General features: G+C 46.3%; 2 protein-coding genes across 4 annotated transcripts in view; one reads left to right on the top strand and one right to left on the bottom strand.

The window, feature by feature from the left end:
• GDF3 (growth differentiation factor 3) overlaps window positions 1-27,993 on the bottom strand; it is a 128,639-nt gene that overhangs the window by 38,151 nt on the left and 62,495 nt on the right. The window lies entirely within an intron of this gene.
• Window positions 112-27,993, top strand: DPPA3 (developmental pluripotency associated 3). 3 transcript variants are annotated; one of them, XM_057491628.1, is made up of 7 exons: window positions 591-1,155; window positions 12,725-12,863; window positions 23,363-23,539; window positions 24,261-24,408; window positions 26,199-26,452; window positions 26,671-26,703; window positions 27,373-27,993. In XM_057491628.1, exons 4-7 carry the CDS (start codon window positions 24,336-24,338, stop codon window positions 27,481-27,483), a joined length of 471 nt encoding a protein of 156 aa, XP_057347611.1. In that variant the 5' UTR covers window positions 591-1,155; window positions 12,725-12,863; window positions 23,363-23,539; window positions 24,261-24,335; the 3' UTR covers window positions 27,484-27,993. The 3 variants fall into 3 exon arrangements, with proteins under 3 accessions (XP_036765819.1, XP_057347611.1, XP_057347612.1); XM_036909924.2 differs by lacking the exon at window positions 591-1,155 and adding an exon at window positions 112-277 and having other exon boundaries at window positions 23,363-24,408; XM_057491629.1 differs by lacking the exons at window positions 591-1,155; window positions 12,725-12,863 and having other exon boundaries at window positions 23,130-24,408.

The raw sequence follows: 27,993 nt of genomic DNA, 5'->3' as shown, positions 1-27,993 counted from the left end.
TATAAATCAAGAAAACAAATCTTGTCTTGAGATCTCATCCTTAAGCAAACCTGAGAGTGCTGACACTATTTGCTACTCACCCCTGATAGCCCAGGTGACTAGGGAACCGGTCCTTCGCGGTCCCAGCTCCACCCACACCCTCCCGCCCAGACCTGCCCCGCACGCTCCTTTAGAGGCCTGTCCTCTTGGGAGGCCACCACGCAATGGCTTCCACGAAGCTACTGAGCAACTGACAAGACCCAGGATTTCGCGTCACTGCGGAACTTCCGGCGCTCGGGTGAGTCCCGGGCCAGGGAGGCAACCGAAGGTGGGGGCGTAAGGGAGGCACAGTGACCGCGGCCCGCGCAGGGACGCGCGACCCCAGCGCCGCGGCCTCGTGTGCGGGATCCGGGCGGGGGCCTGGGCGCCGGGACGCACGGGGGTGGGGCGGGGCCTCGCGCGGAGGCCCCCAGGACCCCAGACCCACGAGAGAGAGAGAGAGAGAGAGAGAGAGAGAGAGAGAAGCGGAGATTCTGCCCCCGTCTCCCCGCCTGAGGCGGATCAGAATCGGAAAGTTAGACTTCACCTGTTACCCTGGCTGGACGGGGCCATTTCACTGCTCGTATCCATCCCTGCAGGGCAACTTCGGTTAGGAAGTCCAAGGTGTCACACACCAGTGAGAAATTAAGACCTAATTTAACTGAAGTCGTAATCTTACGTGTAGTTCTTCCCTTTCTCCCATCCCCATTTATTTTTTTTTATTTAATTTTTTACTAAGATATTACTGATATACACTCCTGAAGGCAAATTATGGCGCGCTAAGACCCCCACCCCTTAAGATCCAATCACCAACGCAGAACACACCCTACTCCTTAAAAACGCACTTCCTCACCCACAAGCTGCTGCTCCCTCTCTCTGGAGGCAGCTATTTTCTCTTTCAGATAATAAAATCTCTTGCGTGGGCCCGTGTCTCCTGAGTCGTTTTGGGTAAGGAGGGTCACGCGGGATACCCTTTCATTGGTGCCATGACTTCGGATGAGGTTTTTCCACTGACCTTGCTCTTCCTCCGGGAACCTGAGCTGCTCTGGGAACCCTCACTGCCCGATCCTCCTCCACGGGCTCACCATCCATTTCCCCGGTCACTCATCTTCTCGCCCAACACTGGCCTTCGATTTGGTGAGTCTCCCCTTCATGGTCGACTTAAATGTCCCTTTGGAACCTGGGAAGTGACCGTTGAGTGTCCGGTACCCCCAAGGGCTCCTCCGGGACAGGGGCACCCCCCAACCACAACTTTCAGAGTCATGGTTGATCCCCATAGTCGACCCTTCTCTGCCTCCCCATGGTGAGAATCCTCATTCACTGAGGCTGGGTCTCCCTTTATCTACTCATAAATTCCTGGTACCAGGTACTGATCCTCCTCAGCTTTTTTGCCTCAACTGCTCAGTTAGAGGTAGTGACGACCCCCTAACTGTGTCTGGTCTTCTCCATGACCATCTCAATCGCTCTGGGATGCCTCAGCGACTTGTGAACGGTCTCATTCTCACCATGGGATCTGGCCCCTCCATTCCCGCAGATTCACCGCTGGGGTGCTTAACGCAATAATCTAAAAACCCCTCCTCCTCACTCCAGACCTCAAACCTTTTAAGCTTATTTGCTACTGTAATGAGCTCTGGCCACAATATTCTCTAGATAATCAGTCCAAGTGGCCATCCAATGGCTCATTAGATCCTAATATTCTCCGAGATTTATATAACTTCTGTGAGCGCATGGGCAAGTGTAAAGAGATTCCTTATATCCAGGCTTTCTCCTACCTCCGAACCAAGCCTTCTCTCTGCCTCCCTTGCAATCCTAAACATCTCCTCGCTCTAAAAAACTTCACCCCACCACCCACCAATTCCCACCAAGTCCTCTAACTTTGACCCTGCTGATGAACCTCCTCCCTACTGATCTCAAACCCCTACAGCTCCCCCTCAACCACCAGTTCCTCTCCCGCCCCAACCTCCTTTCTTCTCTGCAAGATCAAATCCCAACCCTCCCAGCTCCCCTAGTTCCATTGCAGGAGCCGCAGCACCTCCTCCTCCTCCACAACCAGTTCCCCTTCCCTCACCCAGTCCTGCACCAAGCCCTCCAGCCACTCGCTCTCGAACCCAGATCCTAGCCCCACTATGGGAAGTAGCCGGTACAGAGGGCGTTGTCCAGTTCCATGGCCCTTTCTCTCTCTCCGACCTATCTCAAATTGAGAAAAGATTAGGCTCTTTCACCTCCAACCCAGCTACTTACATAAAAGATTCCAGGACCTAACTCAGTCATATGATCTTACCTTTCATGATATTCACATGATCCTATCCAACACACTTTTGCCCGAGGAGCATAGTCGAGTCTGGGAACAGGCTAGAACTCATGCCGATGAGGTTCACCAAACTACTCCAGCTCATCCAATTGGTGCTGAGACGGTTCCTGACCGAGACCCTAACTGGGACTATAATATGGCAGGGGGAGTCACCAGTCAAGATCAATTCATCACCTGCCTCTTGGTGGGTCTCAGGAAGTCAGCCAATAAAGCCATTAACTATGAAAAACTCCAAGAGGTTATTCAAGATAACAATGAGAATCCCTCTATGTTCCTAGACCGCCTCACCAAAGCTCTTTTACAATATACAGACCTAGACCCTGAGACCCCAGATGGGAGACAATTATTAATGACCTACTTCTTCACCCAGAGTTTCCCTGACATTAAGGCTAAACTTAAACATCTGGAGAAGGGACCCTTAACTCCTCAGGCAGAAGTCCTGGCAGTGGCCTTCAAAGTATATAATGGAAGAGAAATAAAGGCCCATAAACAAAAATATCAAATGCTGGCTAAGGCCTTTCAACCTACCCCAAACTGGTGCTCGGGTATCCTCACTTCCTAAGAAGCAGCCAGGAGGACCTCCTGCTCCATGCTTCAAGTGTGGTCAAAGGGTCATTGGGCTAGAGCCTGCCCAAATCCCCAGAAGCCTCCCGGTCCATGCCCTAAGTGCCATCAGGAGGGACACTGGGCTGTTGACTGTCCTCGCACACCAAGAGGTGCCAGGCCATCCAGCTCTAACACTCCACACGTAGACCTTCTGGGTCTGGTAACTGATTGAGGGGGCCCAGGACTCCTCCACCCGACCACTACCATCACTGTACAGGAGCCCAGGGTAACCACTGTGGTAGTGGGTAGGCCCATCTCTTTCCTTTTGGACACCAGGGCCACCTACTCAGTCCTGAAGGAGTTTTGGGGACCTCCCTCCCTCTCACAGTCCTCTGTAGTCGGGTAGAGGGCACACCTTATCAACCTTTACAGACTCCCATGCTTCACTGCATCTTTAGAGGCATTACTCCCTCTCATTCCTTTTTAGTGATTCCCCGTTGTCCCATTCCCCTTATGGGAAGAGACCTTTTATCCAAGCTAGGGGCTCTTATCTCCTTTACCTTTGGCCCACGCCTCAACCCCGACTCGCCTTCGATCCCTTTTCCACTTGCTCTCCAAACCATTCCAGACCCACCTCCCTCCCCTTTTCCCTTGCCCCCTTGCCAAATAAACCCCACAGTCTGGGACACCTCTACCCACCTCTATCGCCTCTATCACCACTTGCCCATCAGTAATTATCAAACTCAAAGACCTTACCTCCTTCCCTTCACAATCTCAATACCCCTTCTATGAAAGGGCCTTTTGAGACCAGCCAATTCCCCTTACAACACCCTGATACTGGCTATCAAAAAACCTAATGGCTCTTATAGGCTAGTTCAAGATTTAAGAATTATCAGTACAGCTGTTATTCCAATCCATCCAGTAGTCCCTAACCCCTATACTTTATTATCCACTATTCCCACCTCTTCTACTCACTTCTCTGTCGTTGACCTCAAAAATTCATTCTTCATGATTCTCCTCCATCCCAATGGGACCACTTACACCTTCAACTCCACAGACTACAAATTCTCCAGTAACCTACTCTACAACCCAAACAGGACCTCCTTAAGCTGCATAAGGCGGCATATGTGCCCTACTCCAAGAAGAAGGCTGCTTCTATACCAACAAATCCTGTCTTGTCCCGGATGGCACAAAACACCTGCGTGAACAAGCCTCCAAACTCCTAGAAAACTCCCCTAACAATCCGTTCCCTTACCCCTTCAATTGGCTCCTGCCCCTCCTAGCCCCTATTACCTTTATTATTATTATTCTGCTTTTCCTTCCCTGCTTCATTAACCTATTCCAAAAATGCGTTCAAAATCACATTTTGAAAATTTCTAACCATACTGTCAACCAGTTACTCCTCCAGGGCTATCAAGGCCTTCTCACGAAGAATAATGAAACCAGCTAGATGACATCACGAACCATCTCAGGATGCCCGCCCTTCCCCAACTCTACACCAATGGCCTCGCTAACCCCAGAATCTGCGCCCCCTTCCAGCAGGATGTAGCTAGAGAATGAGATTCTACGCCCAGTTCCCCAGAGGCCCAATTAAGAAAAGAAAAAGGTGGGACTGAAGGCAAATTCTGGCACGCTAAGACCCCCACCCCTTAAAATCCAATCACCAACGCAGAACACACCTTCCCCTACTCCTTAAAAACATGCTTCCTCACACACAAGCTGCTGCTCCCTCTCTCTGGGGGCAACCATTGTCTCTTTCAGATAACAAAATCTCTTGTATGGGCCTGTGTCTCCTGAGTCATTCTGGGGTAAGGAGGGTCGCAGCGAGATTCCCTTTCAACTCTTATGAAGGTTTCACATGAAAAAACAATGTGGTTACTACATTTACCCATATTATCAAGTCCCCACCCGTACCCCAATGCAGTCACTGTCCATCAGTGTAGTAAGATGCCACAGATCCATTGTGTGCCTTCTCTGTGCTACACTGTCTTCCCCGTGACCCCCCACACCATGTGTACTAAACATAATACCCTTCAATCCCCTTCTCCCTCCCTCCCCACCTGCCCTCCCACACCCCTCCCCTTTGGTAACCACTAGTTCCTTCTTAGAGTCTCTGAGTCTGCTGCTGTTTGTTCCTTCAGTCTTGCTTCATCGTTATACTCCACAAATGAGGGAAATCATTTGGTACTTGTCTTTCTCCGCCTGGCTTATTTCACTAAGCTTAATGTCCTCCAGCTCCATCCATGTTGTTGCAAATGGTAAGATTTGTTTCTTTCTTATGGCTGAATAGTATTCCATTGTGTATATGTACCACCTCTTCTTTATCCATTTATCTACTGATGGACACTTAGGCTGCTTCCATATCTTGGCTATTGTAAACAGTGCTGCAATAAACATAAGGGTGCATATGTCTTTTTGAATCTGAGAAGTTGTATTCTTTGGGTAAATTCCAAGGAGTGGGTTTCCCCGGTCAAATGGTATTTCTATTTTTAGTTATTTGAGGAACCTCCATATTACTTTCCACAATGGTTGAACTGGCATACATTCCCACCAGCAGTGTAGGAGAGTTCCTCTTTCTCTGCATCCTCGCCAGCATTTGTTGTTCTTCATCTTTTTTATGCTTCCCATCCCCATTTCTTAACGGCAAAAGGTTTACTCAAAACCCATACAGATTCCCGGTCCATCCTACCTGGGTTCTAGTCAGAACCTTCCCAGAAGTGAGTCTTGGGAGACTGAAAGGTTCTGTGCTGTTAAAAGGTAAACATGGGCATATTAAAAATTGTTGAGTTTATTTGAACAAAAATCGATTTGTATTGGGCAGCATTCGATGTAGCAGATAGAAAGGAGATCCATTGTATAAAATGAAGGCCTTTTACAGCCAGAAAGGAGCAGGAACAAGCTGGTTACACCAGCATCAGCAAATCCATTCTGTCTCATTAACAGTACATTGTTGATAGTTTTCTCCCTTGTAGATTTTTTTCTTTGCTTTCCTGTTTTGCCACTGGAGGGACCTATACTTGTTCTTCCTGTTTGAGGAGGTTTACTTAATCACATTCCTCCTTCAAGGGCTGGAAATAAATACAAAGAATATGGATTTCCACCATTGTCAAGAAAGGGGATAATCTGTCTAAACTGTGTCTTTCCATGGAAACTTTTCTTTTCTGGTCATCTGGGAATACTCGGACTCAAACCTGAGTAAATTCCTGTGGTGGGCCCATGGAACTGTAGTCATGGCTTGAAGGTCCTCTTATATCTTTGGGTCTGGACAGAGAGGTGTGACATTCAGGGCTTCCCCAATTAGACCAGACTGCCTATAAATGGTAGGTGAAACCAGCCTGGAAATTGAATTCTTACCTCCTTTAGCCTAGCACATAAACCCATCTGCCAGCCCTTTAAAGATGAATGAACCTTTGGCTGAAAGAATTAGGTGGGTGGGTACTGAGATTAAATAAATAATTATATGATTCCAATTCTAGTCTCTTACCACAACTACACCTTCTGCTAGTGTATTGGATCATTGAAAGAGGGTATCTCTTCTAGTTGTATCTCTTTGAGCTTGCCTAAAATCTCCCTGACTTACAAGCTGGGACTGGCTGTTCTAGGGAGGGAGAATGAAGCATCAGAGAAAGTTTTATATCAGAAAGCTTTTTCTGGAGCTCTGGAATTTCAGGTCTGGAAATTCTGTCTTCCCCAATGCATAGAAAGGTTTAATTTAACTGGGACTGTTGGCTTAGAGGTTTTTTTTTTTTGTCAAACACTTGTTCAGCCTCTTGTGTCTGTCTCACTTTGTCTTCTGCTGAAGGGAATGGAGTACATGCAGAAACAAGGAGCAAAGCGTTCAGGCTCTACAAGAACAAATGATATGCAACTAGTACGTAAATGAGTCCTGGAGAGTCACATGCACAGCATAGTGATTATAGTCAAAAACACTATTATAAACTTCAAAGATGCTAAGAGGATAGATCTTAATTGTTCTCACCACAAAATAATTATGTGATGTGATAAAGCTATTAGCTACACCATGGTGGTAATAATACTATAGTACATAAATGTATCAAAACATAACACATTAACCTTATACAATGTCAGTTATATCTCAATAAAAATAAATAAATAAATAAAACTACTTCATTAATATTGCCCCCAAAAGAGTAAATCATGCAGTTCAATAAATTGATATCAGTTAGATATGTGTTGTGCAGTTTTGATGTTAATTTACTTTTTAAAATTTTTAATGGAATTGTAACCTTTATGAGCAAATTAAGTTTGATAAATTGACTTTTCAGGGGCATTGCTGCAAGGGGAAAGAGAATGGAACCAGGGGAAACCTGGTAGGAGGCTCTTCCAATAAGACATGATACCAGATGTGGAGTCACCACAAACCATGCCAAGACCCTTCAGGCAGCTCGGGGAAGATGGGGGTTGACCTATAATTCTGAGAAGTTTCAAGGCTCTTCCAGTTTCTGCCCTAATCCCCAAATTCCTTTGCCAGTACTATGTAGTCCATGCCTTGGCTCAATCCAGCAAGACAGATTTTGGAAAGGTCCCCTTGCCTTCTCCTTGTGCTGCCTTTCTGATAATAAAGCTTTCTCTGATGCCTCATTCATAAATAGACAAAAAATAAATAAAACTAACTTAGCTTGGTCTTGATCTTGTGTAATCACATTTGGCAGCCCTTTTCTTTCCACCCTTTGTTCTCTTAACTCCTCAAACCTTCCACACACTGTAAGGCCCCCAGCCCGCAAAACCCCTTAAGTGTGAAAATTACGCAGTTCTATTTCCTATTGTTTTTCTAAGGATTCTTTTTTAATTAGCTGTTTAATCTACCTAGAATTTGTTTCACAGTGGGAGGTGAAATAAAAATTTAAATTATCAACATCATCCACCACATCAACAAAAAGGAGAACAAAAACCACATGATCATCTCCATAGATGCTGAAAAAGCATTTGACAAAACTCAACATCCATTCATGATAAAAACTCTCAACAAAATGGGTATAGAGGGCAAGTACCTCAACATAATAAAGGCCATATATGACAAACCCACAGCCAACATCATACTTAACAGCGAGAAGCTGAAAGCTTTTCCTCTAAGATTGGGAACAAGACAGGGGATGCCCACTCTCCCCACTGTTATTCAACATAGTACTGGAGGTCCTAGCCATGGCAATAAGACAAAACAAAGAAATACAAAGCATCCAGATTGGTAAAGAAGTCAAACTGTCACTATTTGCAGATGACATGTTATTGTACATAAAAAAACCCTAGAGCCTCCACTCTAAAACTACTAGATCTAATATCTGAATTCAGCAAAGTTGCAGGATACAAAATTAATACACTGAAATCTGTTGCTTTCCTATACACTGATGATGAACTAGCAGAGAGAGAAATCAGGAAAACAATTCCATTCACAATTGCATCAAAAAGAATAAATACCTAGGAATAAACCTAACCAAGGAAGTGAAAGACCTATACCCTGAAAACTACAAGACACTCTTAAGAGAAATTAAAGAGGACACTAACAAATGGAAACTCATCCCATGCTCTTGGCTAGGAAGAATTAGTATTGTCAAAATGGCCATCCTGCCCAAAGCAATATACAGAAACAATGCAATCCCTATCAAAATACCAACAGCATTCTTCAACGAACTGGAACAAATACTTTTAAAATTCATATGGAACCACAAAAGACCCCGAATAGCCAAAGCAATCCTGAGAAGGAAGAATAAAGTGGGGGGGATCTCGCTTCCCAACTTCAAACACTACTACAAAGCCACAGTAATTAAGACAATTTGGTACTGGCACAAGAACAGACCCACAGACCAGTGGAACAGAATAGAGACTCCAGATATTAACCCAAGCATATTTGGTCAATTAATATAAGATAAAGGAGCCATGGACATACAATGGGGAAATGACAGCCTCTTCAACAGCTGGTGTTGGCAAAACTGGACAGCTACATGTAAGAGAATGAAACTGGACCACTGTCTAACCCCATACACAAAAGTAAATTTGAAATGGATCAAAGATCTGAATGTAAGTCATGAAACCATAAAACTCTTAGAAAAAAACCTAGGCAAAAATCTCTTGGACATAAACATGAGCAACTTCTTCATGAACATATCTCCCTAGGCAAGGGAAACAAAAGCAAAAATGAACAAGTGGGACTACATCAAGCTGAAAAGCTTCTGTAAAAGCAAAGCTTTTACATCAAGCTGAAAAGCTTCTGTACAAAAAAATAGAACAAAAAGGCATCCTACGGTATGGGAGAATATATTAAATGACATATCCAATAAGGGGTTGACATCCAAAATATACAAAGAGCTCACGTACCTCAACAAATAAAAAGCAAATAATCCACTTAAAAAATGGTCAGAGGAGCTGAACAGACAGTTCTCCAAAGAAGAAATTCAGAGAGCCAAAGACACATGAAAAGATGCTCCACATCGCTAGTCATTAGAGAAATGCAAATTAAAACCACAATGATATATCACCTCACACCAGTAAAGACCGCCACCATCCAAAAGACAACAACAAATGTTGGCGAGGTTATGGAGAAAGGGGAACTCTCCTACACTGCTGGTGGGAATGTAAACTTGTTCAACCATTGTGGAAAGCAGTATGGAGGTTCCTCAAAAAACTCAAAATAGAAATACCATTTGACCCAGGAATCCCACTCCTAGGAATTTACCCTAAGAATGCAGCACTCCAGTTTGAAAAAGACAGATGCACCCCTATGTTTATCGCAGCACTATTTACAATAGCCAAGATATGGAAGCAACCTAAGTGTCCATCAGTAGATGAATGGATAAAGAAGATGTGGTACATATACACAATGGAATATTATTCAGCCATAGAAAGAAAACAAATCCTACCATTTGCAACAACATGGATGGAGCTAGAGGGTATTATGCTCAGTGAAATAAACCAGGCTGAGAAAGACAAGTACCAAATGATACTTGTGGGTCCCACAAAAGTCCCACAAAAGTATAAGAGCAAAGAAAAACAATTAAGGAGCAAAATAGCAGCAGACTCACAGAACCCAAGAATGGACTAACAGTTACCAAAGGGAAAGGGACTGGAGAGGATGGGTGGAAAGGGAGGGATAAGATGGGGGGGAAAGAAAGGGGGCATTATGATTAGCATGTATAATGTTGAGGGGGGCATGGGGAGGGTTGTACAACACAGAGAAGACAAGTAGTGATTCTACAGCATCTTGCTATGCTGATGGACAGTGACTGTAGTGGGGTTTGTTGGGGGAACTTGGTGATGGGGGAGTCTAGTAAACATAATGTTCCTCATGTAATTGTAGATTAACAATACAAAAAAAAAATCTAAATTGCTGTATTTCTCCCATATTCTTAACAGGCTTTCACAACTGAACGTATTTTTTTTAACTATAATTGTGTGTCACTAAATTCTTAAATCATTCTCATTATCCAGATTCCTGCAATATGGTATTCTCCGTGTTGATCCCTACATTCATTTTTGCTCCCCTTCTCCTGTGCATTTTGCATTGGGTTATCCCCCAACCCCACCCTGCCCTTTAAGTTATATGTGCATATTCTGTGAAGTGGCAAATACTTCTAGATTTCTTAAGACAAGCGCCTGTCCCAGCTTCTGTCTCCTGTTGCCCTCCCCATTTCTCCAACAAGTACTCACTTTAAACTTTTTGGGGGACTTATATTTCTCTGTATTTTCAAAATAGCAAGTTTATAGTATTTATTAAATTCTTTCTTTTTTGTTTTGTTTTGTTTTAGGCATTATTATTGACTTCAAGCACACAGATTTAGCTTTTTCCTCTCCCCTACCACACACTCCCATATTTCCAAATTCCTCATCCTTCTAATTTGGTTATTTTCTGTTTTAGTTAGGTCAACATTCCTGGTCAAGGTTATAGTGTGCTTTTGAAGTGTAATTTAAGAATATTCAATTCTGCAATAGAGGGGAAGAAATGGGGTGGATGGAACTCTCCAATATTAAGAATAGACAGTAAACTAGTAGCTTATGAGGCAGAGGTGAAACTCATAGTAACTGTGGATATGAGTAAACAAGTGGCAAGTGAAATGTAAGCAGGATTCCTAAGATGTGTTTAAATATATAGTACATAAAATGGTAACCTGTAAAATAGAAAGAAGTTATTACTTACAGAAAGAAAAAGGTGGAAAAAACAAGTCATGATTGTATCACTGTGGACTGATGACTGTCTCCTAACCATCACCCATTGGTGGCACCCACTATTATCCCATTGTGGGTCTGCATTATCTGTCCTAGAAATAAAAGTAAAATTCATGGTTGTCATGGCTAGGCTAACTGACAAGCTACAGCTATGGCCAGGCCTGTGTCACTGGTAGAATCAGTGTATGTCATTGGTACCTGGCACTCTGTCTTAGGGGCCCTTTCCTGCAGCTCAATTCTGATCCTTATAACCACCCATCAATGGGAAGGATTGAAGCAGTGGGAAGACAAAATATAGGAACACTGTGTAGAAAAAATTTTTCCTTGACCTTGTTAAGCTCTCTGGCTGGGTTTGAAAATGAGACTGACAAAAGCTGATTAGCAGAAGAAAAACATACAAATTTATTGATGTACATTTTCATTAAATAGGAGCCTTCATAAAGAAATGAAGATTTGAAGAAATGGTTAAACCTGAATGTTTTTACACTAGGTTTGATGACGAATGGAATGTCTTGGAAAAATACAATAGGACAAAGAATAGGAGCTTATTGTAGTAAACTGGGGGCAATTGAGCAAGGCCAGGTCATTAGCTTCTTCTCAGTGTCCCTTGTCTTGAAGATAAGATGTTCCTTTCCTCCTACAATACGGAGGCACCTCTCACAGGAGGTTTTTATGGCTTGGTTCAGTAGAGAGAAACAGGGAGGAGGGTCAGAGGAAGATTAGAGAGACATTCCTGCTTCTGCTGTTTTCTCAAACTTCTTCAGCTTAAAATATTCAACTTGCCAAGGTGCCATATTTTAGGGTAGCATGATTTGAACCCCAGCAACTGAATCTCTCTTAATTTGGGAAGTAAAATCCTTCTGCCTATCTTGTAACCTCTTAAAGAATAAAATTCAGTGGAGTAAATGTTAAAGATCTTATTGGCTTTATTCCGTGATTCATGAATCAGGCAGCACACAGTCTAGCAGACAGAAAGGTGCTCCAAAGAGCTATACAAGGAAAGATATTTTATAGGCAGAAGGCAGCATGAATAAGGAAGTGCTAGACAAAAAAGCAGGTTGGTTATTACAGGATTACTTTCCTTTAGGGAATGGCAGGGATCTATTAGACAGATTACCTAACTACTATTGATTCAGAAACTCCTGGTTGACCGGTGTAAGATTCTGCACCTGGGAAAGCCAAACTGTAACTAAGTTAAATCTCAGTTTGGTGACATATGGCTTAGCATGAGCCACTCCATTTGGGGCCTGTTGTCTTGTTTTTAACATTGTAAATATGTTAGCTTACTCCATTCTTTTTGCCTTGGTTTTTGCTGTGCATCTTAAATTGACTTTTAAATAGTAGAAGCTTTTAAATACAGTCTGTGAGACTTTCTGTTTCATGACCTTTAGAATAGTTTACCTGGCAGTGTTCTTGTATCAAATCAATTTCCCACAAAAGAACCCATGTCAGTGGTGTCATTTTTGAGAAATGAAATGTCTGAAAATGTTCCACACTTGTGTAATAGTTTGGCTGAATACAGAATTCTAGGTTGGAAATCATTTTCCTTCAAAATTTGGAAGGTATTTTCTACATTATCTTCTAGCATCCAGTTGTAGTGGGGGATCCGAAGCCATCGGATTTCCTAATCTTAGATTCTCATTTTCTCCTATTTTCTCTTGTATTTTACAGCTGCAGTTTTGCTCTACTCAGAGGGTATCTTTGATTTAATCTTCAAGCCCTTCTATGATGACTGCTCCAAATGCAGCACCAGATTTCAGCTCCTTTCTGGGATCCGGTGAGATGAAGAAATGACAATGGAACACTGGGGGTAAAAAGGCTTATACCAAGCTTTGTTCTCAGTGGGGTAGGTCGAATGGTAGAATCACGTCCACATCCAAGAGTCTGCAAGGCAGTAATCTATCTCCATCTCTTCCTCCGCCTTCAGCACAGAGCACTGGGTGAAAGTCTTTATATAGCAACATAGTTGATAATGGCTCATTGCCAACACGTGTGTAAGCATGAGCCTGCGCAGTAGGCTGTTAGGGTCCAGGACTCCGGGGTTTCCCCAGAGAGCAAACCACATAGACACAGAGATGTAAATCCAAGCAAAGTCTTTATTCAGCTAGCTAGCTGGGGCCGACAGCACCTCCCCTGACACGCAGGCCGAGTCCGAGCTGCCGACCCCTAGGCAACTTTAGGTAGGGATTATATAGGGTTTTCACAGCCGTTGCACTGAAGCCCGCGCATTTCTACAACCAATAATTTTCAAACATATTCTATATATTCTATATTTTAACCAATGGAGTTGAAACGAGAACGCCCCGGTTACCTAACCGCTTCCCGTAATCTCTAGCTCACACAAGCGTGTCTACGTGACTTATCATGGGTTATGTCCCGAGGCTACTGCCCACCTCTGGTTATCTAACTTAGGGCAGGCGTATTAGCTTTGGGCAGTTTCTACGAAAACTGGGTGGCTCTTGCTCTAGGGTTTAGCTAGGTTTTATTAGTTCTTTTTCCTGACTTTTGCTGCCCTTTGCACTTCTTTACATTCCCCCCTTTTCTGGATCAGACCGAGGAATCTTCTACAGCGGCACCTAGGGCCTGATACTTTTGACGAAGGACCAGAAGTTGGACGGTGTTAACCCTCTCCCGTACAAACCTAAGCAGCCTGTTTATTATGCACGGACCAATTATAAGCAACAACAACAGGATGACTAATGGCCCCGCAATGGCCGAGAGGAGGGTAGCGAACCAAGGCTTGTATTTGAACCAAGACTCAAACCAGCTTTCGTTACTTTCATATTCTTTATGCCTCTTCTCTAGATCCGTTTTTAGTTTGGCTAAGGAATCTGACTGCACCTGTCTTATCTACATAGAAACAGCACTCTTCCTTTAGGGCTGCACACAGTCCACCTTCCTTTAAAAACAAGAGGTCCAGGCCCCTTCAGTTTTGTAGGACCACCTCTGACAAGGAGGTGAGGGATTGCTCCAGGTCTGATACTGACTGTCGGAGTTGTTCTAGGTCCCTGTCGACTGCCAGCCTCAGGGCTGTGAGCCCTTTTTCCCGAGTTACAAGGGCTGCTACCCCAGTGCCTGCCCCTGCTATCCCTAGGGAGAAGAGGGTCCCAATGGTCAGGGCGGTAACAACCTCCCTCTTGCTCCGGTGGAGGCTCGGCCTTTCTTCCCAATAAGAAAGGAGAGATTCATGAGAATGATACATTAGGCGAGGTAGAATGGCCACCAGCACACAAAACTCACTGTTAGCATTGAACACAGAGGTGGATAGGGCCGGAGTGAGGCCTGTCTTTGAGCAGAGCCACTAGCCCGAGGAGGGTATAATCCACTTTTCCTGCTCCCACGTGGTGTAAGTGGAGGAAGAGCATACCTGGCCCTGGGCCGTCAAGACTGTGCCTACACACGTGCCAGCGACTGAAACCTGAGGGATCGTAAGTCCCCACAGTTTCCCGTCCCAGTAAGTGGGATGGGAGTTGCTGATAGTGTAGGAGCCATTTATCCCGATTGCCTCATAGAAGGGGGGTGAACCTGGGTAATATAGCCAACAGGGATCGGTGAGGGAGGGAGTGGTGTGGTTAAGAGTCTCTGCTACTGCCTGCACCATTTCCCACATGGGGTTATCTGACCTGGAGGGACCCAGACCCGGTCCTCTTGTGGGCTCTGGAATCAGGGCTACAGCACCTACTGGAACCAAGGCTACGGCTACCAGCAGGGCTACGGGCCAGGCTATGGTGGCTCTGATGACTCACCCCATGGCTATTACGGCTACAGCCCCGGCTACTACTACAGGTGGGTCCGGGGCATGTGTTCTGGCGGTTGGCTGGCGGATGTGGCCGTCGGTGCCCGCCAGGGCGCCCCTCAGGGAGCTGAGCCGGGCGTGAGGTGCAGGTGTATGTCCAGTCGACATTTTCTCGTCCCTTTGGCCCAGGCCCTTGTCCTGGATCAAAGGTGTCTGGGGATGTATAACCAGGTTGGGACCTACAGCGGTGCTGGGAGTTGACACGGCTAATTTGATGGTGAGGATTGAGCCTTCATGTTCCCTATGTCCCCCATATTTATAGTACTTTATCTCCCATTTTAGTCCTTTTATCCAGTGCAATACCTCAGTCTTTTTGCCCGTCTTGGTGAATTGAATTCGTACCCAATCCTGGTCCCTTCGGTCACAAGCCTTGTCCATAGGCACGTGATGAGGGATGCCCTGGTTGACATAAGAAAATTTGACAGCATCCTTTTTTGTAACTGGCCATCTCCGATCCCCGTCGTTCGAGGTCACACAGTCCCCTATGTTGGCACACCAGAAGGGCCCCCACCCACATGACTCTCCTTTACCTGCTTCTGGGCAAGCATAAAATCCATGGGAGCGAGCCAAGTTTTGAGAGACATTGGGCTGCCCCCAAAGGGTTCGGTAACCTTGGTTGATCCGTCGAAGGCAGAAAAACAGGTCAGGCCACCAGGTTCCGAGTGGCGCAGTGTGTTCTGTGGTACTGATGACCTCCCCAGTTGCGCCGTTAACCAGCATCCAGGTCAGGTCCCATGGCTGAGGGGGTTGGTGCCTTCAAGCGTGCTTCCTTGAAGGTCCATATTAAGGTGCTTATCAGCAGGATCCCCTTCATCTTCGGCTTAGGTGTAGTTTTAGGGGATTCGCAGGATGCTGCTGCACCTTCCACTCTTCCTTGCGGGCCCCTGGATCTTTATGAGGCAGGACCTTCCGAACGTGGGTGTGATGCACCCAGGGAGTGATACCATCAACCTTGAGAGCAGTGGGGGTGGTAAACAATACAACATAAGGTCCCTTCCACCTGGGCTCGAGAGTCCTCACTTGGTGTCTCTTGACCCATACCATATCCCCTGGGACTATGCCATGTTCCGGGCTTGGAATTTTCCCACCCTCGTAATATGCTCTGATCAGGGGCCAGATTTCCTGTTGCACTTTAGCAAGAGCTTGCAACACATTCAGATAGTCAGGGGCCGGGTCCTCTGCACCGGGAAGCTGCACTCGCCGAGTTATGGGTGGAGGGTCCCCATACATTATCTCAAATGGAGTTAAACCATGTACATAGGGGGCGTTCCAAGCGTGGAAGATGGCTAAGGGAAGGAGGGTCACCCAGTCCCTACCAGTCTCCAATACCAGTTTAGAAAGGGTCTCCTTCAAGGTCTGATTCATTCTCTCTACCTGCCCAGAGCTTTGTGGGTTGTAAGCACAATGTTAACTTCCAATCCACCCCCAAAGCCAGGGCTAGTCCCTGCAGGACTTTGCTAATGAAAGCCAGGCCGTTATCGGAACCTATGGCTTCAGGGACCCCATATCTAGGGACGATCTCTTCAATTATTTTTTTTGCTACCACCTGGCTGGTATCATGCTTGGTTGGGAAAGCCTCCACCCACCCCGAGAAGGTATCCACCATAAACAGCAAATACTTATATCCATACTTCCCTGGTTTTTCTTTGGTGAAGTCTATTTCCCAATTCTTCCCTGGAGCCCTCCCCCTTTCCCGAGTACCTGCCGGGTGCAGCTCTCTTGGGGTTGGTCTTAGCATTGCACAGCTACTACATTGTTTCGTGATCTGACGAGCTGCCTCATTCTGGTGGGGAAACACCAACTGTGCAGACTGGAAAAGGCTGAGCAGCTTTTTCCAGCCTAGATGGGTGGACTTATGCAGATTAGCAAGCATATACTGTCCTAATGCTTCTGGCAGAATCAATCTACCTTCTTGGTCCCTACCCCAATTTCCTTCCCCAAACACTTTCCCTGAGACTTGTTTCCTAATCCACTCGAGGTCCTGAGGGGAATACTCAGGTTTGGGTGGCAGGGCCGGCAGTTCAGGTATGGGTATCTCGAGGGCTGCAAGTACAAGGGAGTTCGAGAGGGCCGCCCTCCTAGCTTCCGCATCAGCATGGTTGTTGCCGATGGCCTCAGGTGTCTTCTTTGGTTGGTGGCCCAGTACATGTATAACTGCTACCGCCTTTGGTTTTTCGATAGCGGCTAGTAGTCTTTGGACTTCTTGTAGATTCCTCAGTTCCTTTCCTTCCGCGGAACGGAATCCTCTTTCTCGGTAGATGGCACCGTGGAAGTAGACAGTGCCAAAAGCATACCTGCTATCTGTGTAGATGTTGGCCCGCTTGCCTTCGGCTCTTTCCAGGGCCTCAGCGAGAGCAATAAGTTCCGCCTTCTGTGCTGAGGTGCCAGGGGGCAGAGCTGCGCTCCAGACAACTTCCCCTTCGTGAGTCACTACCACTGCCCCTGCTCTCCTGACCCCTTCCTGCACAAAGCTGCTCCCATCTGTGTACCAATTTAGCTCACAGTTCGGTAACGGTGTGTCTTTCAGGTCTGCTCGCACCTGTATAATTTTGGAAAGGATGTCTCTACAGTCATGGATGGGGGTTGACAGATCTGGGTCTGGCAGAAGGGTGGCAGGATTTAGGGTCACCGAGTCAGAGAAGACAATTCGTGGAGAATCTAGTAGGAGCCCTTGGTAGTCGGTGAGTCTTGTATTCGTCATCCATTTTCCTGGAGGATGCCTGAGGATCCCCTCTACAGTATGTGGGGTTTTTACCCTCAGGTTCTGGCCAAAAGTCAGCTTGTCTGCCTCTTTTACTAGTAGAGCAATGGCTGCTAGGATATGCAGACAAGGTGGCCACCCAGAGGCCACTGGGTCCAGCCGCTTGGACAAATAGGCCACAGGTCTCTTCCACAGGCCCAGCTGCTGAGCCAGGACTCCTTTAGCCACTCCCTTCTTTTCATCTACAAACAGGATGAAGGGTTTTTCTGGGTCTGGCAGAGATAGGGCGGGGGCCCGGAGGAGAGCTTCTTTCAATCTGTCAAAAGCCTCTTGTTGTTCCTGATTCCATTGCCAGCCCGGCCCTTCTTTGGTCGCCTCATATAGCGGTCGGGCTATTTCTGCGTATCCTGGAATCCAGAGCCTGCAGAACCCGGCTGAGCCAAGAAATTCCCTCACTCCCCGGGGTGAGGAAGGGATGGGGATAGTCAGGATAGTTTGTTTCATGGCCTGCGTTAGCCACCTGGCTCCATTAGATATTTTATACCCCAGGTAGACCACTGACCTCTGACAGATGTGGGCTTTCTTGGCGCTGGCTCGATAACCCAGTGCGCCTAGTTCAGCCAGCAAGTTCCCCATGGCTTCTTCGCACTCCTCACGGGTTTCTGTGGCCAGCAACAGGTCATCCACATACTGCAGCAGTGTCACGTGGGGGTGGCTCCTGCGAAAGGGCTCCAGGTCCTGGCTTAGGGCTTCATTGAATAAGGTGGGAGAGTTCTTGAAGCCCTGTGGCAGTCTAGTCCAGATAAGTTGCCCATTTCTTCCTCCCCCGGCTCCTGCCACTCAAAGGCAAACAAAGGCTGACTAACTTCAGAGAGTGGGATACTGAAGAAGGCATCTTTCAGGTCCAGAGTAGTATACCACACATGTGAGGGTGGCAGGTGGCTGAGTAGGGTGTAAGGGTTGGGCACTGTAGGGTGGATGTCTTCTATTCTCTCATTGACCTTTTGCAAGTCCTGCACCAGTCTGTAATCCCCACTGCCAGGCTTCCTTACTGGAAGCAGGGGCGTATTCCATGCAGATTGGCAGGGTTTAAGGATTCCTGTCTCCAACAGTCTGTGGATATGGGGTGCTATCCCTTTCCTAGCCTCTTCCGGTATTGGATACTGCCGGACCCGGATGGGTAGGGCCGCGGCTTTGAGTTGAACAACAACCGGGGGCAGATGTTTGGTGAGACCGATTCCTCCGGTTTTGGCCCATGCGGAAGGGAACCTCTGCAACCAAAAGTCAATTTCTCCCTGTTCTCCCTGGCCCCCCTCTTCTTGATCCGCCTGAAACAGGCGATGTTCATCGGCCAGGGATAGAGTCAACACATGTACTGGTTGTAAGGGCTGCCCTTCTTTGTCCATGATCTTTATCCCCTCAGGTTCAAAATGGATGTGTACCCCGACCTTGGTTAGTAAGTCTCTGCCCAGCAACGGTGCGGGGCTCTCGGGTACAACCAGAAATGAGTGAGTGACCTGATGCCTTCCTAGGTCCACTTTTCTGTTAGTAGTCCAGGCACTTCTCTTGGACCCTGTCGCTCCTTGGACTATACTTGTGCGTCGTGGGTTTAGGGGACCATGGGCTTGGTTGAGAACTGAATACTGTGCCCCAGTATCTACCATGAACCCAATGGGAGTCCCCTCCATGCACAGGGTTACCCAGGACTCGGGGAGGGGTGCCAAGCCCCGTCCCCATCAATTCTCCTCTCCTAGGTGTAGGGTCTTAACGGGGTTCCCTCCGCCTTGTTCCCTCCTTTTGGGGCACTCCCTCTTCCAATGCCCATATCTCTTACACAGGGCACATTGATCTCGTCCTAGTCGGGATTGGCGGGCCCCGTTCTTCGAGGTGATCTAGGGCTCTCCTTCACCCTGGCCAGGAATATCCTGGCCATCTCCTCCCTCTGCTTCTTATTCTCCCTCCTCTGAAATTCTCTGTCTTCTTTCCTATTTTTCTCCTGCATTACCCATTTCTCTTTCCTCAGCCTTTCCTCTCTGTCTTCTGGAGTTTCCCTAGCATTGAAGACCTTCTCCGCTTGTTGCAGGATTTCTCTAATAGATATTTCCCCCAGGTCATCCCGCTTGTGGAGTTTCCTCCGAATATCAGGGGCTGCCTGGTTGATGAGTGAAAGGAGTACAGCTGATCTATGTTCCTCTGCTTCTGGGTTTATGGGGGTATATTGCCTGTAAGCATCAAACAGCCTTTCCAGATACGCGGCCGGGCTTTCCATTTCCCCCTGAACAATAGTTTTTACCTTAGCCAGGTTAGTGGGCCACCTGGCGGCCGCCTGGAAACCACTCATCAGAGTCTGGCAGTAGACCCGGAGACGCTCCCTACCTTCTGCAGTCCCGAAGTCCCAATTCGGGCGCGCAAGTGGGAACGCCTCGTCGATGATGGGCTAGAGGGTAGTGGGTCTTCCATTTTCTCCGAGGACATTTTTCCTGGCCTCATTGAGGATACGCTCTCACTCTTCTGTTGTGAAGAGGGTGCGGAGCAATTGCTGGCAGTCATCCCATGTGGGACAATGGGTAAACATAATGGACTCCACCAGACCTATAAGACACTTGGGGTCCTCCGAGAAGGGAGGGTTCTGAGTCCTCCAATTATAGAGGTCACTAGATGAAAAAGGCCAGTACTGATATTGTTGAGCTCCGTCCAGACTGCCTGCACCGATGGCACGCACAGGCAGGACCGGCACTGCTCCTTCTGAGGTGGAGGAGGGAGCCTCCCCTTCTTGTTCCCTGGCCCCCCGAGGCCTTAACTGCATTCCTCCCACTATCCCTGGCCTCCTGCCCTCTCTTGCTGGAGAGCCTGGAAAAGCTGCGGCCATTCCTCCTGCTCTCCCTGGCCTCCTGTCTTCTCTTGCTGAAGAATCTGGAGAAGCTGCGGCCGCCTGGTCCCTGCTGGGCTCCCCAACCTCGTTTTCTACCCCCCCGGCGGCTTCACCCCATTCCTCCCTCGGAGCCGCATACGGGGGTGGCCGCTCAATTGGCAGAGGGGGGTAGAGGGGAGAACTGTCCGGGAGAACGGGCGGTGCACTCAGGGTTCTGGCCCTGCAATCAGAGGGCTTTAAATCTTCCCGGGCAACTAGGACGGAGGTCTTTAGTGGGTCTGTGTGAGGTTTCCCCACCAAAAAGGGCCTCAGCCAGGAAGAGGGATTCTCGGCCAAATTTTCCCAGACAAGAATATAGGGAAGTTGGTCGGGGTGGCCCTCAGGGTCTGGCCAGGAGATAATGGCTTTGAATTTGCTGATAAGGTCCAAGGAAAGAGACCCCTGCGTCGGCCAGCCTACTCCAAAGGAAGGCCACTCGGCCGAGCAAAGGGTGTCAAACTTACCTTTCTTGATGCTAAGACCCATATTTAAGGCCTGTTCCTTGACCTTCGGAAAATGGGAAAGGTTCAGACCTTTAGGAGTAGCCCGAGTTTGGCCCATAGTGAAGAAGACAAAGGTGAAGGATAGAGATGCCACTTAAAACAAGATGACTGGTGTATGTGCTTGTGAACGGGTGCCTGTCGTTGCACAGTTTTTTCTTCTGCGGGGGACGCAAATTTATCTGGGATTCGCGGCTGTGACCCCCTTATCCTGTCATGGGAATCTTCTGGCGGCGGGCGCCCTAATGGCTCTTAATTGCCCGACCCGTGCCCGTGGGGAATGATTTAGTGGCAGAAAGGAGGAACGGAAAGAACAGGAGAACCTCAGAATAGGGGAAACTTAAAATGAAAAGCGCAGAAAGAAATATAAACCAAAACACAATAAAACAAGCAACAATAACACTAAACACACACACCACATCTGATCGCACTCGCTCGGACCGGTCCTTCTCTCACTCTGGTGCGCACCACACTCACCACTTTCAGGATCCTCAAAAACTCGTGATTCTCCTGAAAGGCGTCCACTCGGACTGCCGCAGGGTGATGAGCTCGATCTTTTCCTCCTCGGGTGCCAGGTTCCTGCCGATAGGACTTGCCTTCCCAAGGCCGAGTCACTCGGACCCCAGGGCCAGGATTGGTTACCTGGACTTCACCCAGGGTCGCTAACCTGGGGGCCGGGACTACCAACCAAAACTTCCTCACTCGGGGTCACTAACCCGAGACCATACACGGGATGGTGACTCCCGCTTTATAATGGGTTTATGCAGACACGAGGGGGCGACCCTCGAATTACACTGCCCCGTCCGGACAATTAGACCTTGCCTCCAGCCGTCCTTTGTTCTCAGGGAAGTCGCTCAGATCCTGAACGAGCCCCCAAAATGTTAGGGTCCAGGACTCCGGGGTTTCCCCAGAGAGCAAATCACACAGACATGGAGATGTAAATCCAAGCAAAGTCTTTATTCAGCCAGCTAGCTGGGGCCGACAGCACCTCCCCTGACACGCAGGCCGAGTCCGAGATGCCGACCCCTAGGCAACTTTAGGTAGGGATTATATAGGGTTTTCACAGCCGTCGCACTGAAGCCCGCGCATTTCTACAACCAATAATTTTCAAACATATTCTATATATTCTATATTTTAACCAATGGAGTTGAAACGAGAACGCCCCGGTTACCTAACCGCTTCCCGTAATCTCTAGCTCACACAAGCGTGTCTACGTGACTTATCATGGGTTATGTCCCGAGGCTACTGCCCACCTCTGGTTATCTAACTTAGGGCAGGCGTATTAGCTTTGGGCAGTTTCTACGAAAACTGGGTGGCTCTTGCTCTAGGGTTTAGCTAGGTTTTATTAGTTCTTTTTCCTGACTTTTGCTGCTCTTTGCACTTCTTTACAAGGCCAATCATAACATCATGGCATGTGCCCAGTGGGCAAGTAGATCTGGGTCAGGTGAGGATCCTAGCCATGGAATCTTCTATTTTACCTATGTGTTTTTTTATTTCTAATTTCAGACTTAAACAATTTCCAGATATTCTTTTTTTTTCTGAGTTTTCCTTTTTAAAAAAGAGTGTTCTGTTTGTTTTAAAAATATATGCCTTATCTCTCAATAAAATTAGTGATAGTTTTTCTTGGCATGTTCTTTTATGGTCTTATTCCAAGTTGCTTCATGCTACTTGTCTGGCTTTTTATCTCATCTTTTTTACTATAAAAATACATGGCACTATGTAAGAATTTGTACTCCATGTAAGAACTTGTTCGTTAAGCTTCAAAAGATTGGAGACTGACGAAAATTAGGCTTGGGGTGGATTAATGATTGTGCATTGAGCATTGACCCCCCTATAGAGAATTTTATTGTTGTCAACAACCATTTGACCAATAAATATGAGAGATGCCCTCACAAAAAATATATATATATACACGCACTTCCAATTGTAAAATAAATAAGTAACCGGGATGTAATGTATAGCATAAGGAATATAGTCAAAATATTGTAACAACTTGGTATGGTGATAGCTGGTACCTAGAATTATCATGTATATAAATGTTGAATCACTGTGTTGTACACCTGAAACTAATGTAATACTGTGTGTCAACTACCCTTCAATAAAAATATAAAAAAATACATGGAAGCTTTTTTTATCTGATCTTCTTAAGCATATTTAGGGATTGTGTTTTCTCAACTATCCTGTCTCAGGATTTTTACCTTCTGTTGCTTTTCCGTCTGCCTCTGTCATATTTATGCAAACTGAAACTCCAACATCTACATCCCACATCCTCCTCTAGCAATGGTTCACTTACCTTTTTTTTACATCTGGATTTCTTGAGTGAGTGTATGTCCGTTCTTTTCACTGTCTCACCTCGTAATTTTAAATCCCCTGTACTTTGGTCTTGGCCTGACTTCTCCAGTGGAATTCTCACCGATTGCAGTAGGAGAAGCTTCCAGGGCAAAAGGGAGAAGAGCCAAGAGCACAGCAGGAGTAGAAAGTGAAGACCGCCATGAAGTGTGCTGAAACTTTCCCACACTTCAGAATCACCTGCGAGGCTTGTTAAAACGGCGTTGGCTGTGCCCCAGCCTTTGATTCAGTGGGTCTTGGCTGATGCTCAATCATTTCTAATGTTACCAGGTGCTGTTGACACTGCCTGTCCTGAACCACACTTTTTCAGTTGCTCACAATGGTGACTGTACTTAAATTCATAGTTCAAAACGAACTAAAATTTACAGGTCCAAAAGACATGTTCATAAAATATCAAGCTATTCAGCTGTTTATAACAGGCATTTCATTTGTCCTGTGTGTTCCTTGACTAGCATCCACGGGTTTAAGAGATGAGTCAGGCAAGATAACTTTAAGGAAACTTTCTCCGTTAACTTAATTGGGAGTTCATCAGCAGTGGGGGGAAAAAACTACTAATTAGAACACTTGAAGCTCAGTTCACAAAACAGTAGTCAGCTACAGAAGTAAAAGCTTGAAAAAAAACTGACGTAAGGCAACGTGAGGGAGATATAACTGCAGAAACTCTAGATAAATTTTCCTGCGACTTGACAGAGGGCGTGATTGTTTTCACGCAGAGCAAAAGAATTATCCTATTAGTCCACTAATAGTGCAACACCCACTCACCTTATCCCTTTAACAGTAGCATTTACATTAAAATAGCCTGGCTGATTGGCTTACATACAGTTTTGAAGAGGAAACTAGACCTATAACTTTATATATTACTTCTTTCTCTCCCTGTAGTTTGTTGAGGGTTTGGGGGTTTTCTCGCTCTTTCTGGGCTATCTGGTTCTTTCCAGGCTACTTTGTAACAGTGTGAGACTTGAACATCGCATTGCACTGCAACGCAGACATCTAGGAAGGAGCTTCAAGCTGTGTCTCGGCGTGCAATGGATTCGCCTAAGTTTAACCCACAGTGGACCCCGGAGATGCCCGGTGAAGAAAATTCCCAGGGAGCTTCAGGTAAGCCAGATAGTGCCCCTGACTACTGGGGGTTCGGGAAGTGAGGAGGCTGCGTCCTTTCCACTTTGGCTGGAGTCTTTTGAAGAGGAATGCATGTTAAGTACGCCTCTTAGCAGAGGACGGCCAGGGGCTTAGGTCCCCCGGGTGAAAAAAAGGACAGAGAAAAGGGGGGAGGGGTGTTGAATCGCACTGTTGGTTTATTGCGCGCTCAGAAATACTTGAACCTCTTACTTTCAGGCGAAGAGCAATCGGGATTCTAGGTTTGCGCTCGTGGTGTCGGGCCTCCAGTATCTCCCCCATCAGCAATTCAGGTCTGGGATGTTAAAAGCAAAAAACCTTCAATTTAGCCTAAAGGTTTTTTTAATCTCACATTTTCGGGATTGGCTTTCCAGCCTTCAGGAATGTTAATAAACAGGGAAATGGCTTTTCAGAGGAAACTGAAGGAGGGGCGGATTTATGAAAGCCAGTGAGTGTGCTCTGTGATGTAAATCAGCAGGTCGTGCGGTGAAGGGCTGCCTCCTTAGAAACGGTGCTGCAGAAATACTTCTAATTAGGTTCCCACCTTCCTGGCTATTCAGCGGCGGAACTCCTCTCTTTTTGGAGCTGCGGCCCAATCCCAGGCGTAGGCACGGGGGCTTGAAACCTTATTACCCTAGTGGCTGGGCTGCGTGGCCTGGAGCCAAACACCCCCCACACACACACACAGCTACCTATCCACAGGACGACTACGAAACTGGGTCGGATGCTTGCCACCCCCGCCCACCGCGCCGTCCAGACTGCTTCCCCTGCGTCTTGAGGAAAGTATCCTGGCCGATAATATATACAACGGGAAACTAAAGAGTATCAAGATAATATATCCAGTCTCTTTTTCCTTGAATCCGCCTTAGCGCCTGGCGGTTTCACAACCAGGGCTCTTTATTTCCGTGTGTATAGTCCCTAAAAGTTGAGCGCGGCCCGACTCTTAATATTTAATACGTTTCTATACGGGGAAAGTGAGTGTTACCTGCCTTACTTACTGTGTTGAGATGTGAGTGAATGCGATATGCATAATAGTTAGAGTTTGGATGGGAGAGGCAAGAGTTGAGTAGTTGATATCCCAAAACACTAAGGTTTGAGTGGAAAAATCGTATTAATACCATGAAACAGTTATATAACTGGAGAGGATAACAGCCACTTCAATTTCCTAGTTCTGCAAAAGGACAGGAATTTGGGGAGAGACAATATTTGGGGTTTGTCTACGTTGCTGTCTACGTATGCTAGTTGATGTCTAACAAGGTTCCCCACCCGCATTCCCAGTCCCCAGCAAAATGTGACTGGTTTTTTATTGTTAGAACTGCAGACACTTGTTCAGAGACATTGCCTTGCATTTAATGCTTTATGTCCCCACATTTACATTAAAAATTCACACAAACGCAAAACTGCCCGGATTTCATTTCTGTTCCATATTATTCCACTTGGAGTCGTATACTTAGTGTGTGTCCTCCCCACCCCCATCCCCGCCCCTCTCCATGGGTCAAAAGGAACCTAACATTCTACCAATAACCGGAAGAGAAAGGATTATTGAGAATGAAATGTTTCTCATCACAATGGATTCTAAGCAAGGTTCTCATCATCTTGCAATGTGTGCAGCGTGCTAGACTCAGTAGGTGTGGTACGTGTTCTTTCTAGCTGAAGAACCTCCCATTCACGTCCAGCGTTCACCTGGTTAAGAGCGGAGCTAGTTAGAGCATGAGAGGAGTGACGTCTGGTTAAGGCAGTTCACCTTAACGCATCTTAACTTTTTCTTTCAGCTGCCTCTCAATCTATTTCAGAAGCACTGATAAAGAACCTCAGTAATTTGACTCTCAACCCCAGTACCAAATTCTCTTCCCTTGTACCGGAAAATCCGCCCCAAAAGCAGGGCGGAGAAAACACTCAGAGGCTGGACGAAGGCGCGCTCTACATGAGGCGGCGGCGAGTGAGGACACTGTTAACTGCTCGGAAAGAAAGGATGGAAAGGATGATCCAGATTATTAAATACCGTTACCTCAACCAGCTTCCCCAGGTGGGTGATGTGGGCGGTCGGGACGCCCAGCCCTGCGGGCGGGCCCCTCACGTCAGTTAAAAAGGTAGAGTGATGAGCAGGTCACTCACCTGCACTCCGAGTCCAGGATATGTGTAACACGTTTTTGAGATTCTCCAGCTTAGCTTAGGGTAGATGTTTAACATGAGTGATCCAACTAATTTTCTTGATAGTTTTCAATGATTTTTTTTTTCTTGAAGATTCGAAGAGAAGGACGGCCAAAGGACGTTGGGGTAAATAGAAGTTATTTCTTAAATGTGTGGGTGGGTATCTGGCTTGGTGTTGAGTTTTTTCCTTTTTTTTGAGAGGAAAGGGGAATTGGCTTGCACTTGATAATTCTGCAGGAACCTGGAGAAATCCATTCATGTTTACACTTCTGAACATATTTTTCGAGCAGTTTTAGTTGACAGCAAAATTGAGCAGAGTTCCCATCTACCCGCTGACCCCACTCATCTGCTCCATAGTCAACTTCCCACACCAGGGCAGCACGTTGCTAGTTGATGATCCTACATTATCACCTAAAGTCAATAGTTTATATTCAGGTTCAGTCTTAGTGTTTGAGCTCTTTTGCAAGTGTTATCACATGATTCTCATGGCAATACAGTGTAGAACAGCCGGAGTTACTCACATTTAAGGCATCCACAGAGCTGACGCTAGGATATATTTTGACAATCAGCAGCTGTTAACAACATTACAAAAATTACCCACAATTTGACATTCTTTGGTACCCATACATGTCAACTTATTTGCCTTTTCTGATTCCTTAAAAAGTTTTTTTTTTCTTAGTGTTTCACATTCCAAAGCCTTTTCTAATAGATGCTATATTTGAGGGTTGTTCATCTCTTTGGGTGTAACTAATCTGTTTCGTTATTTTAACCCGATTAATCCCTTTTTACCCCCAGGTTGAATCGAGGATGGCAAGGTTTAGATGTAGCTGTCATTACTGCCTGTATCATAGAGATCTTTCTGAGGATACTGGCGCAGAGAAGAATGACAGCACAGAGAATAATTAGGATGACGTGGAGTCGATTTAGCTGTAAACCTGATTCTTACTGCCTTTCTTTGTAATAATTCTAGGATCATTAGGCAGCACCTTGACTAGGCTACTCTGCATGGATAGACTGTATACCATTATTTAGATGTAAATTCTGTGATATCTTTTTCTTGCATCTTGTTTGATACCAGTAATTTATGAGGAATCTATATAGTTTGCATTTGAATGACTCCACTATACTTTAGTTCACTTTTTAATTTGAACCAAAGCAGCACTATTGAGTCTCCAGGATTGCCCCTGTGTTTTAGAAGCCTGAAGCCAGTAAGATGAAATCCAACATTAAGAATTTGAAGCCAAGCAACTTGTGCAGAAGGAATATAAAGAAAACATCTGGTGGTTTGGCTAGAGTGTGGTTAGGGCAGGCAGAATTAACTAGACTTTCTGGTTTTCAAAAATTTGAATAGTAATTTTTTTGAAGTGTGTTTTCAGTAGCAAATAAATGTGTGTATACAGGATTTTATTAAAATTT

This window comes from Manis pentadactyla, chromosome 14 (assembly GCF_030020395.1).
Source record: "Manis pentadactyla isolate mManPen7 chromosome 14, mManPen7.hap1, whole genome shotgun sequence".
In the NCBI taxonomy this organism is placed as follows: domain Eukaryota; kingdom Metazoa; phylum Chordata; class Mammalia; order Pholidota; family Manidae; genus Manis; species Manis pentadactyla.
Note: the sequence above shows the minus strand (reverse complement) of the source record. Positions and strands in the feature narration are given on the sequence as shown.

Excerpts from the sequence above, each read along its gene's own strand:
- DPPA3 (XM_036909924.2), top strand. The coding sequence starts at position 24,336 with ATGGATTCGCCTAAGTTTAACCCACAGTGGACCCCGGAGATGCCCGGT. Across the intron at positions 24,409-26,198 it reads AAATTCCCAGGGAGCTTCAG|CTGCCTCTCAATCTATTTCA; the intron begins GTAAGCCAGATA and ends TTTTTCTTTCAG. Across the intron at positions 26,453-26,670 it reads ACCTCAACCAGCTTCCCCAG|ATTCGAAGAGAAGGACGGCC; the intron begins GTGGGTGATGTG and ends TTTTTCTTGAAG.